The sequence below is a fragment of the Biomphalaria glabrata genome, chromosome 7 (assembly GCF_947242115.1).
Source record: "Biomphalaria glabrata chromosome 7, xgBioGlab47.1, whole genome shotgun sequence".
In the NCBI taxonomy this organism is placed as follows: Eukaryota; Metazoa; Mollusca; class Gastropoda; family Planorbidae; genus Biomphalaria; species Biomphalaria glabrata.
Window position 1 is genome coordinate 6,821,456 of NC_074717.1, and position 20,854 is coordinate 6,842,309.

Consider the following 20,854-nt stretch of genomic DNA (forward strand, 5'->3'; position numbering starts at 1 on the left):
GTTTCTCTCACCTGCCTGGAACCATCCTGAAAGTTATTCTTGACATATCTAATCACTGAGTTGTATCCATCCATCAAGGCACCAAACAAAGTTCTCTTCCCTGTTCTGTAAGAAATCAAAATGATAGGGATTAATCATTCTGAAACAATTTGTGAGCAGTTACAAGTTTCCCATGCAATGATGAACACAATGTATCGATAAGTTATTAGAAATCAAAAGCTTATGACCAAAAATAAACAAAATCTTTTGATCCCTTTTTAATAACTGACACACATTTAATTACAATATATCTGCATGTATCATGTGTGGCTGAGTGAGTAACATAAACTGCTTCGCTACCTAGCCAATAGGCTTGAGTTTGAATTTCAAACTGAAGTAAGTTGTGTTTGCTGAGCAGCTAAAGGCAGCATAGAAACCTTCTTCCATATACCCCCCTCCCATACAGGATCATAAAAGAGATAGGACCAGAATGCTCTGAGTATTAAATGGGCCATATGTCACGGGCTGGTTCTTGTTATAGGCCTGATAACGCGAATGTCTCTGTGTGTTGTAGATACCTCTTCTGGTACTACTATAATATTCTTCGTGTTCTTAACTAAATACTTTCACTCGCGCACTAGATTTGCTGGTGCGTAAGAACACTGACATACTGAGCTCTCTGACAACAACATTTAGAATCATTTATAGACGCAAGGTCAGCAGACATGGATTTTGTTACATATTAAATATTTCACAAAGATATAGGCGACTTCAGCCATCACAAATTATACATCCAAATGAAATAAGAACAGCATACATCATAGTAATTACTTAATGCTTATATATTATACCTGAGGAGATTACAATGCTCCTCTCTCTACAAGAGTCCAAAATCAACTGAGGTTTTCACCTCGTGGTCAGTCCCCAACCAAGAAAAATCTCGTGCTAACTGCACGGAATAGTTAAGTGACTACTAGTCACCAAATGTTGCAGGGGTTCTTAAACTTGTATATGACATACGCCCCTTCCCCTGGAAAAGATTTTTGACAAAAATCTTTGACAAAAGTACATATGATAGTAATATCCTCTACATATGTCTAGTAGCTTAATCATTCATGTCAAGCTTGATCTAATTATAATTAATCACTTCAATACTACTTGCTTAATTATACATAAGTATTGATTTGATGTCATGTCGTTCATTTCCACTATGAATAGTTCCACATACTAATTGACAAATATATTGTTCAACTCTCAAAGTGTTTGCTTAGAAAAATATACGTTAGTCTGATTACATCTACTGTACAAGTATATTATTGAAAAAATATCCATACAATTTGAAGCTTTAGTCTCCTGAATTATAGTTACATAATAATAATACATCATCTATTTACAATTATACCAAAAATATTTTGCATGAGCATGTTTAATTGCTATGTGCTCATTCTGTTAACATACATTGTCATCTCAATTCTTAGATGAAAAAATTAAAGTTATTTTACATCCAATTACTTATATAATATAACACAACCAATGTCTATCATCTGACACACTAAGTGAATTTTATTGAAGTAGTTCCCAAAAGAGTTTACATACATCTAATAAATGGCTCTAAATCAACACCGATAACAGTAAACTCAGGTGTACCTCAAGGAACAGTCTTGGGTCCACTACTATTCTTAATTTACATAAATGATTTACCAAAGTGCATTAGTTCAGGAACAAAAGTCAGATTATTTGCAGACGATTGCATAATATATAGAACAATAAAAACAACACAAGACACAGATATTTTACAAAGAGAATTAGATGAATTACAGAAATGGGAATTAAATTGGAGCATGTCTTTCCACCCAGAAAAATGTCAGTTGTTAAGAGTAACAAAAAAACTAAAACAAATTAATTCCACTTATCTTATTCATGGCAAACCAGTAACACAGACCAATAACGCAAAATACCTAGGTGTTATAATAAATGAAAAACTGTCATGGAATCCACATATTGATGAAACTATAAAAAAATCAAAGCATTAGGGTTTATTAAAAGAAATTTCTATAAATCAAATAAGAACATAAAACTAAAATGTTATTTAACCTTGGTTCGGCCAATAATAGAATATGCATCCTCCGTTTGGGACCCCTCAACTCAAGAATACATTAAGAAACTGGAACAGACACAAGATAGAGCAGTGAGATTCATAACAAACAAATATTCACATTTGACTAGAGTAACACCTTTAGTAAAATCACTAAATTTAGAAAGCCTTCAGGACAGAAGACTCAAAAGTAAAGTAGCAATTATACATAAAACACTGAACCATAATCTTCAAATACAAAAACAAAATTTAATAAAATACTCTGAAAGACACAAAGATAAAGGCTGTTATGACATGATTAGGAATTAGTTATTTGTTTCGGGAATAAGGGGAAAGTTTTAATTAGCGACAAGTGACGTGACAGATCTTTAAAAAATAAGAACGCTCTAAGCGACGCTAAAAGGAAGACGCTTCTTGTAGAGTAGTAGACTTCAGTACAATAGATATACGGATTTACGGACATAGCTGACATTGGACGATTCCCTTCTTGATTATTAAATATATGTGTAGAACAACATCAGCGTCGATTACATATTTGATTGTTTCGGCCTTCCGCCGGTGTTACTGAAGTAGTTGAGTTCAGCGTTACTTCCAGTCAGATGTACACTAGATATATTTCCAATAATCAACACTGCGCAGAAGCCTTAACAAGGCACATTTCTCATCCCATAAGCTAGGACAAATTTGTATAAATACTCCTTCTTCCCTAGTGCTATTAGAGCATGGAATGGGTTGCCTGAGCTAGCCAGGAAAACCAGTGACTTGGCAGAATTTATGTCATTGGTTAATATGCATGACTAAATGCATGACGCGTAGTAGTAACTAGTATTTCTTACATTATTTTTAGATTAAAATATTAATTATTTGATCTAGGTCTAGTAGCTAGATCTAATTCTAGATCCAGATTATATTTCTGATCATTTCGTTTGTAGAAGATATTAGATCCAGAATATTCTAGAATCTAGAGTTAGTTAGAGTCAACATGCAGTTTTATCATTACTTCTAAAGGTAACTTATATTAGAACTTGGACAATTACTTCTAATTTCTTTCTATAATAGTATCATTCTAGTGATTCTATTAAGATCTACATCTATCCCATAAAGACATTTAAATCTTTTTTCAAGTGCACAAATAAATGTTTATTACATTTTGCTTAAGAGATTGGTTGTGCTTTATATTTTTCATGTTTGGCTGTTTGTCCTTAAAAAAGGTCAAAATAGTTAGTAAAAGTTTAACTTTGTTTTACATGTTTCGGATGTTCCTTCAGAGTTGAAGATAGTTTACTTCCTAGTCCAAACCTCCCGCAGGACGAAGGGGGATGATAGCGGGCAGGGTTTGAACCCTCTACCGTCGATAAATCCGAATGACAGTCCAGCGCGCAACCGCACGACCAGGCAGCCACTAAAGTTTCTTAGTTTAGTTTAACTAATTTTTTCAATTTGCGATTAACCAGAAGTTTAATTACTTTTTTTTTTTAGTTCAAACTTAGTTTTAGTTTAACTAAAAAAATTTAGTTTAGTTCCCATCACTATATTTGTGTTCAGTATTCATTATATCACTCTTAAGTTCTGTCACCATCATACAAGGTTACAGTGACATTGTCTATGATTGTTATTAATAGCACACATATGCGGTAGTTAAAAGTACAATAGCATAAAATGATAGCATTCAAGTGGGTACCACTTGTAAAAAAAATCAACAATATTTACATTTGTGATTTTTTTTGTTTCAAAATATTCAGGTCCACATTTTGAAGTAGTTCACTGTTGCTTCCAATCTGCTTGTTTACATTACTGTGTTTGTTGACTAATCAATAAACTATTAGCACATCTAGTCATTATCAAATTCTATGTTGTTGTCAAATTGTGATAAGTAAATATATAATGTACAATTAATTAAGAAATGATAGTACAATAGCATCAATAGAAGGAAAAAATGTCTGGATGGCTGCCTGGTCGTGAGGTTTGCGCGCTGGACTGTCGTTCGGATTTATCGATGGTCGAGGGTTCAAATCCTGCCCGCTCCCATCCCCCGTCGTCCTGCGGGAGGTTTGGACTAGGAAGTAAACTATCTTCAACTCTGAAGGAACATCCGAAATATGTAAAACAAAACATTTTACAAACATCATGACCCAATAAAATGATACCAGTAAGTGTAACAAAAATATGCAATGACCTAGTTACATGATAGCAAGAAAAAATGTCAGGTTGATCTGTTTGAAAAATGTCAAGTTAACCTGCTTGAAAAATGTCAAGTTGTTTCTAATTACATTGTGAAGTTACTCAGTTAAAATACTTTGACTGATATGTAAAATATCAATTGTGCTCATTTGTATCTGTTTCATGCTCTACATGTCTTGACAAGAAATCAGCTAATACATTTTCATGACCAGGTATACTTTGTAGGTCAAACTTGTAATCAGACAAAATTAGTGACCATCTATTTATTCTGTTATTCTTTAGTTCTTTTCTCTTAAGTGCTAACAATGGTTTATGATCACATTTAATTGTAAAGAATTTTTCTAGTAAATAGTGCTTTAGTTTGACTATACTCCATACTATAGCTAATAGTTCCTTTTCTATTATTGAATATTTTCTTTCTGCCTTAGATAATGTTCTGCTTATATGAACTATAGGTTTCAGATATGCCTCTTTCTGTTGCAGTAGGCATGCTCCTATACCATTATTAGATGCATCAGTGTATAGTAGAAGTTGTGCAATAGGATAAATACTCCCTAATTCTAATGTCTCATTAAACTTATCCTTTAATCTAGTTCAGCGGTTCTCAACCTTTTATGCTCGGCGACCCTTTTTACAATCCCCCACTCTGCCGCGACCCCCCCCCCCCCCCGCAAACACACACAGCAATAGACAAAAACAATCCATTTTACGATGGTCTTTGGCGACCCCTTGCAAATGGTCAATCGACCCCCAAGGGGGGTCGTGACCCACATGTTGAGAACCCCTGATCTAGTTAGTGCCTCTCTGCTTCTATCATCTAAGTTGATTAGATTTGAATGTTTCTTCTTGGTAAATTCTACTAAGGGCATAGTTGGGTATAAATTTTCTATAAAAGTTGCAAAAGCCTAATAGTGCTCTGACATCCTTTTTTGTTTTAGGTTCCTTAATGTTTCTTATTTTACTGATGTTTGCTTTGGTAGGAGTTATTCCATTGTTAGTAATATTGTAGCCTAAAATTGAATTTCTTCCTTTACAAGATTTAATTTGTTGGGAGCTATTGTCATATTATGTTGTTTTAGACGAGCAAATATCTGTTCAAGTGTGTCTAGATATTCCTTTTCTGACTTGGTAAAAACACAAATGTCATCAACATATGAAATTACATTGTCTATGCCTGATAATAGTTTACTCATGCATTTTTGAAAAGTGGCTGTGCTGTTAACTAACCCAAATGGCATGACATTCCATACATATATCCCTTCAAACCCGGGTAAAATACATTTGAAAGCTGTGTATTGTTTAGACTTTTCTTCCATTTTTATTTGCCAGAATCCTCTATTTAGATCCATGGTGGTAAACAGTGAGGCTCTGCTTAGCATATTAATTATAGTGTCTGTATCAGGTAAAGGTTCAGGATCTATAATAGTACAATTGTTTAGCTCTCTATAGTCGCAACAGATTCTCACACTATTGTCTTTTTTCTTGACAATCACCATAGGCGATGCATAGGAACAAATATCTGATTTTTCTATCTTGTTTTCAATAAGTAATTTCCTCATTTCTTCTTTTACTAATTCCTCATAGGCCTTTGGAATGTTATATGCCTTTGTTTTAGATGGTAGTGTCTTATTTAAATTTATTGAATGCTGAATTAGATCAGTGCAGCCTAGTTTTAATGTAATGACATCATTATATTTTCCTATCAAATTATTTATATTGGTCCTATCACTACTTGAATCTTGGGTGGTAGCATGAATAGTTATAGTGTTTGCAGCATATTCTTGTATAGTTCCTATTGAATCTGTATCCCTATCAATTACTTCTATCTCTTCAGCATTTCTTTTGGGAAATTTTACTAATTTGTCTATGCTCAGTTTACATTCCTTGCCATTTTTTGTCTACTTTGTACACTTTGCTACTTTGTACACTTTGCTATTTACTTAGTCTACTATCTTATAAGGACCTTCATTTTTGTTTTTACTATACTTATTTTCTATCTTTACATATATACTTGGTCTCCTATGTTTAATGTCCTTAATTTTCTGTTCTTATTTTTTATATCTCTATGTCTCTTTTAAGTTTTTATCCATATTTATGTCAGCTAATTTTATTCCCTGTCTTAAATTTTGTTTTGTTTGTGTTATCCATGGATGGTATTCTTCATAGTTCTCTGGGTCTAACATATTATCAGCCCATAGTTCTAGTGGACCTTTAGGTTTCCTATCAAAAACTAATTCATATGGACTGAATTTTGTTGTTTCATGAGTAGCAGTGTTGTAAGCAAAGATAGCATAGTTTAAAGGCTGATCCCAAGTATTCATTGCTTCTATTTCTAATTTATAAATTATTTGTTTGATTGTCTTGTTCCATCTTTCAATGACACCATTGGCTTGTGGCGAATAAATTGTACTGTGTACCAGTTTTATATTAGTCATTCCTGAGAAGGCTTTATTTAAATTAGATTTAAAGTTGGAAGCATTATCTGACAGAATTTTGTTTGGAAATCCAAACTTCAGGAATATTGTTCTTAGTGAGGTACATATATCTTCTGCCCTGATATCCCTAAGAGGAAAAGCTTCTGCCCACCTGGTTGCTATATCTATTATTCCTAATATGTATTTATTTCCCTTGGTACTTGTATTTAATGGACCCATAACATCAATGGCTATTTGATCCCAGAAGCAGTGGGCTTTATCTGATTTTTGTAAAGGTGACTTATGTGTGACTTTATGTTTAGTACATTCTGGACAAGAATCTATATAATCTTTTATTTGAGCCTTCATCTTGGGCCAAAAGAATTTTTCTGATATTTTGGCATATGTTTTCTTTTTGCCAAAGTGGCCTGCTGTTGGGTCATCATGGGCCGTTTTAAGTATTTTGGGGTTGTAGACTTTCTGGGATTATTATCTGAACTCTTGTGCTATTTTTGTTTCTATTACATCTGATGGCTAGGTTGTTGGCTAAAAGATGATGGTTATTTAAATTTATTTTGTTATAGTTTTTACTTAACAAATCTTGTATTATAGGGTCATTATTTTGCATGTTGCATGTCTGTGGGTTCCTAATTCATTGAATAAGACAGTAGGCAATTCAATTTCTGGCACTATTTTTTTTGTGTGATCTAGTTTGTAAAGCTGATATTTGATGTTGGTCTAGATACCAATTTTTTTGTCTACTCTTTATTCAGGAATCTAGCTCAGTTATTGTCAAATCTCTAACACCATGTGAGTTCCCTATAATGAGATCTTGGGCAGGGGTATCCATTACAACTACTTCTATCTCGCCTGTAATCCAGGGAGATTCAATCCAGACCTTGGCAGTTTTACATATATATGTCAAATTTTTCTACATTGGCATAAATCAGTTTCTTTTAGATATTGTTTTGGTTTGACTAGATTGGATCTTACTATTGATGTTGTTGCTCCAGAATATCTCATTGCTTTAATTTCTACCGAATTTACATAGGAAGGAAAAACATTTACTCTAGACATGTCTGCTTGTAGGTAAGCAACATTCTCTTCTCTTTGGACATTGTTGTTATTGCTATTGCCTCTATTTCTATTTCTGTTTTGATAGTTAGTGTTGTAGTTAGACTGATGGTTGTATGTGTCTCTCCTTGATTGTCTATTAGTATTATAGTTATTGCATTGGTAGTTGTTACTTCTAAGGCTCCTTCTTTCTCTGGGGCTTGCACTCTGGTTTGATCTGTGGTTTCTATATTGATTGTTATAGTTACTAGGATTGTTGTAGTTATTTTGATTGTAGTTGCTAGGGTTGTGGTAATTAGTATAACTTCTATATCTGAAGTTGCTAGTATTAGTTTGTCTGCATTGGCTTTTGACATGGCCCTTTTTGCCACAATTAAAGCAAGTTTTTGAGTTAGAGAATCTGAATTTGTCATTGCTATTACTGTTGTTAGATGTATTAACTGTGGTGGCCAATTGATGTAGCTCTCTTTTGTCCATAGTGTGCCCAGGATGGCTATCTTTAAAAAGGTTTAGGTTAGTAATGAGATCAGTTTCTGTTTTGACTTTCTTTTCTTTAAGAAAAGTGAACACTAAATCTGTGACATTAGACAGTACGTTATCAATTAGGATCATGTCTAAAATTTGATTTGGATCTTTTATGTCACATTTAGCTAGCTCTAACCATTTAAGCATGTTGGCCCAAAAATTTTCCAAAATGTTCCAAAAGTCTAGTTTTGACAGCTATGTAGTCTTTTTTTTTGTTCAGGCGTGAGTGTACTTATTATGTTTAAGGGTTCTCCTGATAGATTGGCTAGAAGATGTTTTGCCATATCCTCATTGTTTAAATTGTAAGTAGATGAGATATGTTCAAACTGGACTAGGTAATATTCCAATGTTTCCTCCTTAATGTTAATCTTGTGAAATTTGGAAATAAATGGTTTGTTACTTGTTTGCTGGGTAATAATGTTGGGGTTGATTTTAGCTGCTTCCAATTTGGCTAACTCTACTTTGTCCTGACTTTCTTTTTGTTTAGTCCTTTAAGTTCTTTTTGATGAGCTCTTTCCGCGGCTCTTTTTTCCCTATCTTTATCTTCTTTCTCTTTCTTTTCTGCTCTATCTCTAATTTGTTTCTTTTCTTCCCTTTCCTCCCTTTCTTTCTTTTCTGCCTTTTATAATTCTTTTTTGATAAACTCCTTTTTCTCATCCCCTTCTAGTTCCATCACCTTAACAAGCTCTAAAATTTTATCATATGATGCCATGGTTATTGTTAATGTATCAACTTATGTCCAATAAGTAGTTAAGGAAATAAATCAATCAAAGTATATAGTTGCAAAAAAAAAAAAGAGATATGTTACAGATATTACACTGGAAGAATGTGTGTGAATTATCTTGCAATATTTTTACAAAATAAATATAAGTTCAATGAACTTTCTTAATAGTCATATCTTCAAATTCAAACAATTGTATATGTATCAAATCAATATTAATCACAAATCCAATAGCTCAAATATGTTTCAATGTAGCATTACTTTGAGCTCAAATATTTCTCAATATGGAGTATGTATGGCTATTGTTTATTCCAGTTATAGTAGAAAAAAAATTAATTAATAACAAGTAAAAAATATATGTACAAATTTATAAAAAAGGACAAACACAGAAACAATATGAATGACAACACAGTCTGCTCTAAAAAAGATCAATAAAAAGAAGAAATGGGACAGGAGAATTACAAATATGTAGATACAAGACTTTAAACAAACAACAATATAAATACAAACAGAATACTCTTAACAAAATACACAAACAAGACTAAAACAACTAATAAATAATTCCCAATATGATCTAGAACCTCCCTACCAACAAGGATGACCTCAAACGCGTTGGGTCTTATTGAAGGTAAAAGAACAGATAGGATGTTCCCTAATAGATCCTCATTGGCCTCCTTCAGTCGTAGAATGACTATGGTTCATCTCAGACCACACTTCCTCATGTGGCTGTGGAGCCCTATTTTGGAGAGACACTCCCGTCCACAGATAGCGCAGGTTAAGGTGGCTTTTGCTTCGGTGGTAGAGGAGCTGGCCGTTTTTCGGATTGTGCGTTTTTCTTCCTAGGCTGAGGCCCTAGTGCTTTCACTGTCCATAGCTTTCTTGGTCACTGTCTCTCTCCACCTGTTGCGGTCTAGAGCTATGTCTTCCCAATTGTCAGTATTGATGTTCACTGATTTGAGATCATAAAATAGTCCCTCTCCAGCCACCCTTGAAAACACTTAGAAAAATGAAGATAATGTAGATCCAAGAGTTATCAATCACTAACTCTAATTAATAATCACCTTCAATTGCTGCTCTACCAAAGCAAAATCAATGTACTTTTTACTCATAAGTATATAATCAATTTGTTAATTATAACTTACAGACTCTTCTCTTGTAGACTAGTGTAGATTAATCCTCTTCTCTCTTGTAGCTTGTCAAATGCAAATACAGCTTGAGTAGTTCAATAATAATCCATGTAACTCTTAAGCAATCCAATTAAGAATACACGTCAATATGAGCATCCAAGTAGTAATAAGATAATCCAATTATATGCCATAAGATGGCTCAAATGCTCCAATTTACACCAGTTTATGTCACCAGTCCTACTAGATAATCCAAATTATAATCCACAATGGTTCTGAAATTGACACATAGGTAATCCAAGATAATCACTAGGGGCTTCTGTTAGTTCCAATTAATGTAATCCAATTCTTGGAATGATACAAGATAAGTGATATAACTTGTGAAGGTACTTGTATATTAGGCTCTATATATATATATATAACTCCTCAGTAGCCCAATCAATAACATCATATCAGGATATCCATCAGTATGCTGAAAAAAAAATATTGACCATAAGTAGAAGAATGTCTCAACTGAGAGCAATCTTTCTACAAGACTTGAATGGTAGTGACCATGTCAATGTCTGAGTGTGCCAATGATGAATGGTGGCGAGCACTCGATGATGAAGCGATGTCTTGAGTGGTGTAGCTCTTTCCTTCACACAGGTAGCTCTAGGACCAGGGTTGACTTCTGCTTTCGGTTTCACACAGGGTTGATGGTGTAGTTGATGAATCTCAGCATGCAGATGTGGAATAGCTTTGGCAAAGCTATTTACGTTACTTGAATAGTTCAGTCTGCATGTAATGCCGTAACTGGTGTTGATGTCTAACTAGTTTTCGATCGAGTTTATGACCTAGTTAGAGATGACCTGCATGTCAACATGTGTTGGAATCTTGTCTAGACGATGGAGGGTAGGCAAGTGTGTTCTGTGGCGTCATGCGGTTTGACCCAGAATGTCAGCCGTTTAGCTTTACTAGATCTAGTGATGATGTTTTATAGCTTGCTTTATTATAAGTTGGACTGCAATGTCTTGTAAATACCTTAATTGCCTTGTAGATCTTGTGAGCAAGCTGGATTTAGTCCCTGCTTAGTTTGACGCCATCTTGAGAAAAAAGAGGGTGTTCTTGCGCCAGGCGATCGATAATTTTTTTGCTTGAGAAGTGTAGGTTCGTTGTCCTTAAGACACCTTTACTGGCTACCATATGTCACGGGCTGGTTCTTGTTATAGGCCTGATAACGCGAATGTCTCTGTGTGTTGTAGATACCTCTTCTGGTACTACTATAATATTCTTCGTGTTCGTAACTAAATACTTTCACTCGCGCACTAGATTTGCTGGTGCGTAAGAACACTGACATACTGAGCTCTCCGACCACAACATTTAGAATCATTAATAGACGCAAGGTCAGCAGACATGGATTTTATTACATATTAAATATTTCACAAAGATATAGGCGACTTCAGCCATCACAAAATATACATCCAAAAGAAATAAGAACAGAATACATCATAGTAATTACTTAATGCTTATATATTATACCTGAGGAGATTACAACGCTCCTCTCTCTACAAGAGTCCAAAATCAACTGAGGTCTTCACCTCGTGGTCAATCCCCGACCAAGAAAAATCTCGTGCTAACTGCACGGAATAGTTAAGTGACTACTAGCCACCAAATGTTGCAGTGGTTCTAAAACTAGTATATGACACTATACAATAAAAACACAAGTGAATTTATGTATTAACTCTTTCAGTGAGGCGTTACTCTCAGGGAGTAACTTTGCTAGCGCTGGTGAGTGCGGCGTTACTCTCAGCGAGTAACTTGGTTTATAATATTTACTTCACTATCTTTTTTATGTTAAACTTTTTATTTCTCTCTCTTTTTTTTAACTTTCTGGATGTGGGAGTGTTCTTAATTTTGATAGTAAATCTGATGCAGTACCAACACTTTATGTTTACTTTATTCTGGACCCGAAAAATGTAAACAATACAATTTCTTAGTTAATCTTTTATGAAATTTAAAGTGATTAAATGTGTTTAGTATTGTAATTTTTTAAATATTTATAAATTAAATGTTAATTAAAAGGTTAAATCTTTCAGTATATTGATATTTTAATGAATTTTGAAAATATTTTCTTTTTCCATACTCAGTTTAAAATTAATGAAAACAATTTTTTTGTTTGAATAATTTATTTGATTTACTATACTTTTGTAGACCATTCATTTTCCTTTAAAAATAATATCAAATATGTTAGATTATTTAATAAAATAAAAAAGTTAGAGTTGTTTTAGTAACTCAACCCCACTTGAAAATTTGTGTTCGTTTCGGAAAACTTTTCGATCAAAAAAATTCACACTGAAAGATTTAATGGACTGACAATAAGTTGACAACAAAATGACCTGTGATGTAAAACCAACTTACTGATACTTTGTGCCACAGTTAAAAGGACAAAAATGGTTTTCTTATGAGAAGAATGTTTACCAAAACCATTAACAGCATCACTGTGGTACAATATATTCTGACCTACCTGGTGAAATCTGTTTTCAGAGCCCCAGTCCCAGCATACTCTTTAGATATAACGTCAGCGTTGTCTGCCCATACTACACAAGGGAAGCAAACAGTTTGAAATATAGTTTTAAAAGTGGTAAAGTTTTTAAAAGATAAATAAACAGTAAAAACAGTCAACAACTTCTGAACAATAATCCATAATGGAGGACATAAAATTTGGATCAATTTTTGTAACCAGAATTAGTGGTATCTTGTTTGAACATCAGTTAAGTTCCTCATTTGTGGATATTTCAATAAGCTGATTGTTTATTAGTATGAGCTCATTTGTGTTTGGGATCTCAGTTTGTCCATGTGCAAAAGAGAGAGACTCTATCGAATATCCAAGTGAAGAATGTCTTCAAATCTTAGGTTTAGGTCATCATTGAATAGTTCGTAATAGATACATTAAACAGTAGCATAGGACTAATTGATAATTAGTAAAATTATTTAAGTATTAAAAACACCCCAATAGAAAGAAAACTATATGGAGAGCTCCCTGATCTGGAAACCACTGCGCAGTTCGTCTCATATATTGGTCTAGTCATCTGAACACTCCAACAGTTCATCTCATATATTGGTCTAGTCATCTGAACGCTCCAACAGTTCATCTCATATATTGGTCTAGTCATCTGAACACTCCAACAGTTCATCTCATATATTGGTCTAGTCATCTGAACACTCCAACAGTTCATCTCATATATTGGTCTAGTCATCTGAACACTCCAACAGCATCTCCTATATTGGTCTAGTCATCTGAACACTCCAACAGTTCATCTCCTATATTGGTCTAGTCATCTGAACACTCCAACAGCATCTCCTATATCGGTCTAGTCATCTGAACACTCCAACAGTTCATCTCCTATATTGGTCTAGTCATCTGAACGCTCCAACAGTTCATCTCCTATATTGGTCCACTCATTTGAACACTCCAACAGCATCTCCTATATTGGTCTAGTCATCTGAACACTCCAACAGTTCATCTCCTATATTGGTCTAGTCATCTGAACACTCCAACAGCATCTCCTATATTGGTCTAGTCATCTGAACACTCCAACAGTTCATCTCCTATATTGGTCTAGTCATCTGAACACTCCAACAGCATCTCCTATATCGGTCTAGTCATCTGAACACTCCAACAGTTCATCTCCTATATTGGTCTAGTCATCTGAACACTCCAACATAAAAATGAGAACGAGGAAGAAGAAATTATCAGATAAATTGGCTTTTAGCAAAGAAGTCATTTTAATTGTATACAATTTTTATCTTTCTGCAGACCCTCTAAGCTCGTCTTGCAGACCCCCTGGTCTGTGGACCACAGTTTGATAACCACTGCTTTAAGGGAATAAGTCTCAGCATGAGGAGTTTCAGATGCGGCAGTGTTAAATACTAATCCACTAATAATCCACTAATACCTGCTTAAAAAAAGAAACTTGCGAACTGAAATGTAAATTATAAACACTAATTGCCTTCACACCTAAAACAATGTTGATTTTTTGTTTAACAGTTCATCGGTATAGGCTTCAGGCAAATAAAAAACTACTTCAATCAAAGATTGCTTTTACACAGAATTGTAGCTTACCTTCTTATTTTGTTGCCAGATAAAATAAAAAAACAACAAAAACAGACAAAAAAACACTCTATAGAAGTGTGGCAAAGGTACCAAAAATCTTACTTGCCAAAATTACAAGATGGTCAGCTCTGCACAAAGCCATCACCAAAGTAAACATGTTTAGGTTATTATGGCATTGTATGGACCAAATTTTAAAATGTACACATTTAGCATGTGACCATATTGTTATGGCATTGTTCAGAACTAACCAAAAATGTATGCATTTAACATACTGCCCTGGTTTATACATTCCACAAAAAAAAAACAACAAAAAAAAAACTCACCATTTTTAAATATAGCATCAAAAGCTTTCTGGTCTTGTAATTCTTTTTCAGAACGCAATAGACCTAGTTTCTGGAGAAATATATTACATGGAAACATTTGAACAAATCCAAATAAATAAAAATATAAACCAACTGAAAATTAGAAAAATTCTATTCATTGAAGGCATTAATAATTTAAAGGTCAAAGAAAGCGCCACAAAAGTATGTGCCTAAGAAGGACATTAGACTAAGACTAAGACTGCTTTATTGATCCTTACGGAAATTTGTTGTGATTACAAGGACTCTTTCTCATATAAAGACAACACAACAGAAAAATACACATAAATACAACAGACAACATAAAGAGTTCATTCAGCGAAAAGATCTAGTAAGTAGCTCTACAAACAAGTATGTAAATAACATGATGTCTACAACAACATACCACAAGTTGCTCCTGTAATATCTCTTTGGCTATAAGACTTTGAACCACGTTTGTTCTGTCAAGGCAATCGATACAGTTGGTACGGAACACGCCCCCTTGAAGCTTGACCACGCTGCCCTTCAGTTCCATGAAGTAGCTGTAAGTCAAACAAGAAGATACAGTTAGGACATGAGCAAATGTTACTACACAATAAATGATACCCCCTTAGTCTGTTGAGCCCTTGGGGCACCACACATGATCTGTCCAACACCTTTACTCCATTCCTCTGACTTTTGCCTTGAATAGAATTACTTTCAATGACAGACCCGTCCATTCTTTAATGTCTGCCACTTCTCCTTTACCTGGCACTGTTCCCTGAAGGAAGGTCTTTGTGAGCCCAGAGGACCATGTGATATGGTCATAAAGTTTTAGTTTGCATATTTTTGGACAATAGTTAGCAGATCATCGTGGAGCCCAATTGAAGTTGTGATCCTGTTCCTAATCTCCTCCTTTGTGGTGATAAGAAAGTCTTGAAAGAAATTCTAAAACTTGATGTGTGCATGTTTCATAAAATGTTCATAAATGAAAGACATCTATGTCCTAGCTCAAACTTCTTGCAGGACAGCAGGGAGATGGTGACAAACAAGGTTTGAGCTTGGGACAATCATGACATCGGCTCAGAGTGCAAATCACTTGACCGGGCAGTTATCTTTGTCTTCTATCTGCACAGATAGAACTGTTCTTGTGTTAGCTTTAGGATCTCCACACTAAGTTACAGTTGCAGTGAATATTCCATACATCTCCAGAATTACTGAAGGGCAGCAAGTGATGACATAAGCAGGGTAACAAGTCTTAGCTCTCTTCATGATATAATCGTGTAGACAAATGCTATGATAAAATACCCATTACCTCCCCAACAAGTGTAAAGTATCAATGAGAAATGAGAAGACCAATGTTGACATTACTAATCTGTTTCATAGAGGTGGAAAAGAAGCAAAATATAAAAAAATCCTTTTTTAAACAAAAATTCTATAATGTAGAAGTTATTTTCCTTTATTTCATATCAAACCAAATAATTAAAATTAATTAATAGACTAATTCGTTAATTTTTTAAAATGTATTCAAGTTTTGTTACATAATTGTTTAAAGTTTTAACTGAATCAAAGATTGGGTCTGGGAGAAATAATAATGCACAAAATTTTTACCAGACAGACAGAGAGAGTTGATAAAAGTTTTTCTTAAAACAATCACTTGTTTCTTACCCAAACTTTTTCATGTCCGGCTTTAACCTTTCCATTAAAATACTCAATCTGTCCCATCTCATTTTTTTACACTCTTTGTGGAAGTCAAAGGGCTCATATCTGATGTCAAAGAAAAAATAAATAAAATAAAAATAAATTAATGATGATGTCTTTAGAATTCTAATGTTTTTGAGACCCCTGGATGAAAAAAAGAAATTTTTTTTTGGTATTGAAATCTTCAACATTCCTGGAATAAGCTATAGGTACTCCTTTCAGACATTGTGATCTTTGATGTAAATATGGTTAACAAGGGTGTCATATGGCTATCACTTCTATTATGAAGCTTGAATGTTTCACTCTATTATAAAGCTTGAATGTTTCACTGCTATCATAAAGCTTGAATGTTTTGCCAAAATGTAAAAGTTTGGATGTTTTACTGCTATTATAAAGTTTTTATGTTTAACTGCAATTATTAAGTTAAAATGTTTCACTGCTAGGCCTATAATAAAGTTTGAATGTTTCACCACTGTTATAAAGTTAGAATGTTTCACTGCTATTATGAAGTTTAAATTTTTTAATGCTGTTAATTGGTTTCAATGTTCCTTGCTTTTATAAAGTTTGAATGTATTACATCTATTATATAGTTTGAATGTTTCACAGCTATTTTCAAGTTTGAATGTGTCCCTATTATTATGTAGTTAAATTGTTTTACCGCTTTTGCAAAGTTTCAATGTTTTACAGCTGTTGTTTAGTTTGAATGTTTAACAGCTATTATAAAGTTTCAATGTTTCACCTCTAATATGAAGGTTAAAAGACTCACTGGTGTTATAAAGATTAAATGTTTCTAGCCTAGATTTAGATTTGAAAAGCCAAGAGAATTAGATGTAAAATCTAGAAATAGATCTAGATATCTAGGTCTGGTTTAAATATTTTTTTTTAAGAAAAAGAAAGTTCCATTGTCTTATAGAATATTGCATACTGGCAGATCAATTTACGATTGTTTTGTTTACATTTTTTACAAAAATGAAAGTACCGGAATTAGCATATGCGCCAGAATTTAAGAAAAGTAACTTCCTGCCTTTGTTTAAATTCAACTTATTATTAAATTTTAGTTGTTCAAAAGCTGAAAAAGTCTAACAGACAAAAACTTGTATTTATGTGAAGTGAAAACAAAAATTTCAAATTCCAGCATTTACCAGCAAGTTATTTTTTTAGATGGGATTATTCTGATCTTGCAACCATGATTGAATGTCAGGCACTGGGATTTGAACCCAAGAACCTTTGATTCAAAAGCCAAGCATTTTACAACTTGGCCACCCTAGGCTTTGAATAAGAACATCATTAAATAAAAGTTTTGAAACCATAGATCAATGACACCATATTTTCATTTCAATTCATACAACAAGTCAGTGACCCCCCCCCCCCCCCCCAACTTTTCCATCTTTTTCCCATGAAGACATTTGAAACATGCATGTCCTGTCCACTGGACTAGAGTATTTAAACGTAGTTGTACACTTTATGTCTGACCTTATGTTTTCATTCTGGGCATTTGTGACAACTTGAGCTAACTTCTTCTCTAGAACTTGTTCTGGGCCATCTTGGTTGATCTAGTCAAGAAACAGTCAATATAAACAATGGATTAGAAACAATATACAGCCATTTACAATGAATGCTTAAAGCTTCATATCAGTTGGATAAAAATTGCTAAATAGCCAAGTCTTTATGACCTTTATAAGGTCATCACGACAAGATTTCACCAGTTTCTGAGGTTAGTAATAAATGACTTAGTAATTATTTGCTTCCCACAGACGTCAGGTACCTATTACAACTGGACAGACTGAAAACATTTTAAAAATCCTGATATTTTTTTTTTTAAGATGGTTTGGACATTCCTTTAAAAATGAAGATTTTTACTTTTAATCCAAAACTCCTGCAGGACAGATAGTGTGGCAGGTTTGAACTCTAAACAATTGTTTCAAGCACATGGCACAAGACAAGCCACCCATCTATCCCAGACCCAAAAGTTTTCAACTGTTCAACAATTGTATATTTTGAAGACAGACCAGTTTCTTCTAAGAGATGATCAGACATTGAAAAGACAAGAGGTAACAAAACAACACCCAAGAAATTCATTTAACCTCTCAACATTTATTTTAGTTAAACCCAGAACTTACCAAGTTGACTATGACCTGGTTCCCATAAACATAAACTTGTTGATCAAAGTGCTTTTGGAACGCTTGCATCTGGGAGAAGAAATAAAGGAGAATACAGAATTCAAAGGGGAAGACTCAATAAGACTTTATTATTAAATTACAATACAAACATAGAAGTCATTTTAGAGGCTTGGCATTCATAGTTATATTGAAAATGTTTACCCATTTTTTTAGTTTTAATATTAGAGCATCATTAGGAATTCTAATATGCTTCATTATGGGGCATGGTGTCTGAGTGGTAAAGCACTTGGCTCCCTAATAACTGGGGGGTGCCAGGTTGTAAACCTTGGCTTGGTGAAGACTGGCATTCTTTTTTAGCTTTTGGGATTTTTAATATGCGCTTGAGTCCAACCAACTCTCATGGGAATAGAACATATTGTAATAACTGAAGGGAGGCAACTCAATGAGACAGATGTTTATTTACATGGAGACATGACAAACACACAGGACATCTGCCTTGAGCACAGCATCTTCATTATCGGCTCTAGACTTGGGCGGAAATTGTTCTCTCTTCTCTAATGTCAACATCCTTCCTAGTCTAGTCACTAATAGTGCGCACCTTCTGCACTATCTTGGATGTCGGTGTTATAACAATATGTTGGGGAAAGTAAAAGCAGTGGGTTTTTGTGCTGGCCTCAAGACATCCTCGTAAACCATAGGCCATAGAAACAGATGAGCTTTACATCATCTGCTGTATAGATCACTTTATCTATTATTTTTTTTTAGATACTTCATAATATATCAAAGCCAATTTTTTTTTAAAAATGTATGTGATTATATGAGTCTCAAATAAGTAACAAAGAAGGTAAGGGAAAATATGAACAAACTAACGTGTCAAAAATATAATAAATCTAGGAATGCTACTAAAAGATATGAAACAATAGATTGAATTAATTAAGGACTATATTTGTTCAAACCAAAATGAAATAGAAAACAAGCCTAGTTGATGTGTTTATAAGCAGGGTACTCACATGATCTATGTCCATAACAACTGGGTTGGGAAGACGTTTGAGATTAGCTTTCTGTGTCCAGAATAATGGGATAGAGCCTCTGGTCTGAAACAGGTTGATAAGAAATATGTTAATACTATAAGCATCAAATATATAATGAACAAATACCATTAGAAATGAGTTTAAGACAGTGGTTCCCAAACTTTTTTGTCTCGTAGACCCCTTGCTATGTTTTCTGGTTTTCAGTAGACCGCCTGCTTAACTTATACCGGTACTGCATTTTTGCAAATTCACCAACTCAATTTTTTAAAGTAATTTCTAACTGTAGTGAGTCAAAGAGTAAATTTAAGTAAATTAAAGCTACTTAGTTAGAGAGCTCTATCTTTTTATTCATAAAATTCAAATTTATAAGCTATTTAAATAACAATTGATATGTATTACTGAAACCACCAAACACACTGGAAATGTGTTGTTGTTTTTTTGCAGGTTCATCATCCATTGCGAGGGATTTTATGTTTCATATAGGAATTTGTTGTTATATGAAGTAGTTCTTCAAACAAAAAATATTAATTAATCAACTAATTGGCCTTAAGTATCACTGTATTTGTATTTCTTCATCTTTCACGTCTGGCTCAAACAACTGTTTTCTTAAACAGGAGAAGGGGCAAAGTAACTGGTGTCTAAACCAGTAAGCTTTGGGAAGGAGGGACTCATTAGCCTAGGTTGCAACCCACCTATCAGGGGGAAAACAGAATTCAAACCTCTGCTGCCTTTGCAGATATACCCAAACATGGGAACTGTTTCGTGGGTCAATCCCGAAGAAAAATAAGGAGCAGATGATCCTTAGGAAGTATGCAGCACACAGCGCTACACCCTGTCAGAGCCTGCGAGGCCGCTGATCCCAAACTGTATATGATGTTTGCAAAGAATTACATAAGAAGCTTTTGTTATAACTCATACCACTGATGTGCCTACTGTATTGTTGCCTAAATAAATGTGTTTCAAATAATATCAGATGTACATTTGTGTAAAATAGTTTTTAAAACTACTTTAACAGCTGGTAAATTCAATGATTTATTTGTGTTGTTTTCCGTATATGGCTATAAGTAAAAAGATCTTTTAAGACCCGCACACACCATCATCTTCTCTATATGACGCTGAAGAGATAATTTTTTGTGGACTGAACTTTTATCTTTGGGATTTCTAAAGTTTTTCAAATCTTTATCTTTTTATCAGGGTGGCATTGTCTCTATTGATCCTCCAGCATGGTTATTCATATCATCATAAAAAGGCACTTAGGCAATCGCTTGTTTAACAATGAAGAAATGAATTCCAATTTTAAATAACCAACGCTGTATATAATCTACATTTATTTTTGTTACATGTAGAAAAAATTAAGCTATTTAAATAAGTATTGAAATTAAATATAACAATTATATCGTTTGAATAGCAGGATAAATATTGAAAGGATTAACTAAGGTACAAATCATATATTAGTGTATGAAATAATTACATTGATGA

General features: G+C 33.9%; 1 protein-coding gene across 2 annotated transcripts in view; it reads right to left on the reverse strand.

Annotated features, from left to right (window-relative positions):
• Positions 1-20,854, reverse strand: part of LOC106069373 (phosphatidylinositol-3-phosphatase SAC1-like) — a 41,080-nt gene that overhangs the window by 10,032 nt on the left and 10,194 nt on the right. For both annotated transcript variants that reach the window (XM_056035862.1, XM_056035864.1), the window contains exons 8-15: positions 19,355-19,438; positions 18,345-18,413; positions 17,698-17,777; positions 16,192-16,290; positions 14,951-15,086; positions 14,530-14,599; positions 12,617-12,689; positions 12-105 (exon numbers count right to left, since the gene is read on the reverse strand). In XM_056035862.1, coding sequence (XP_055891837.1) covers positions 12-105; positions 12,617-12,689; positions 14,530-14,599; positions 14,951-15,086; positions 16,192-16,290; positions 17,698-17,777; positions 18,345-18,413; positions 19,355-19,438 — 705 coding nt within the window. The remainder of the gene's footprint in view (positions 1-11; positions 106-12,616; positions 12,690-14,529; positions 14,600-14,950; positions 15,087-16,191; positions 16,291-17,697; positions 17,778-18,344; positions 18,414-19,354; positions 19,439-20,854) is intronic.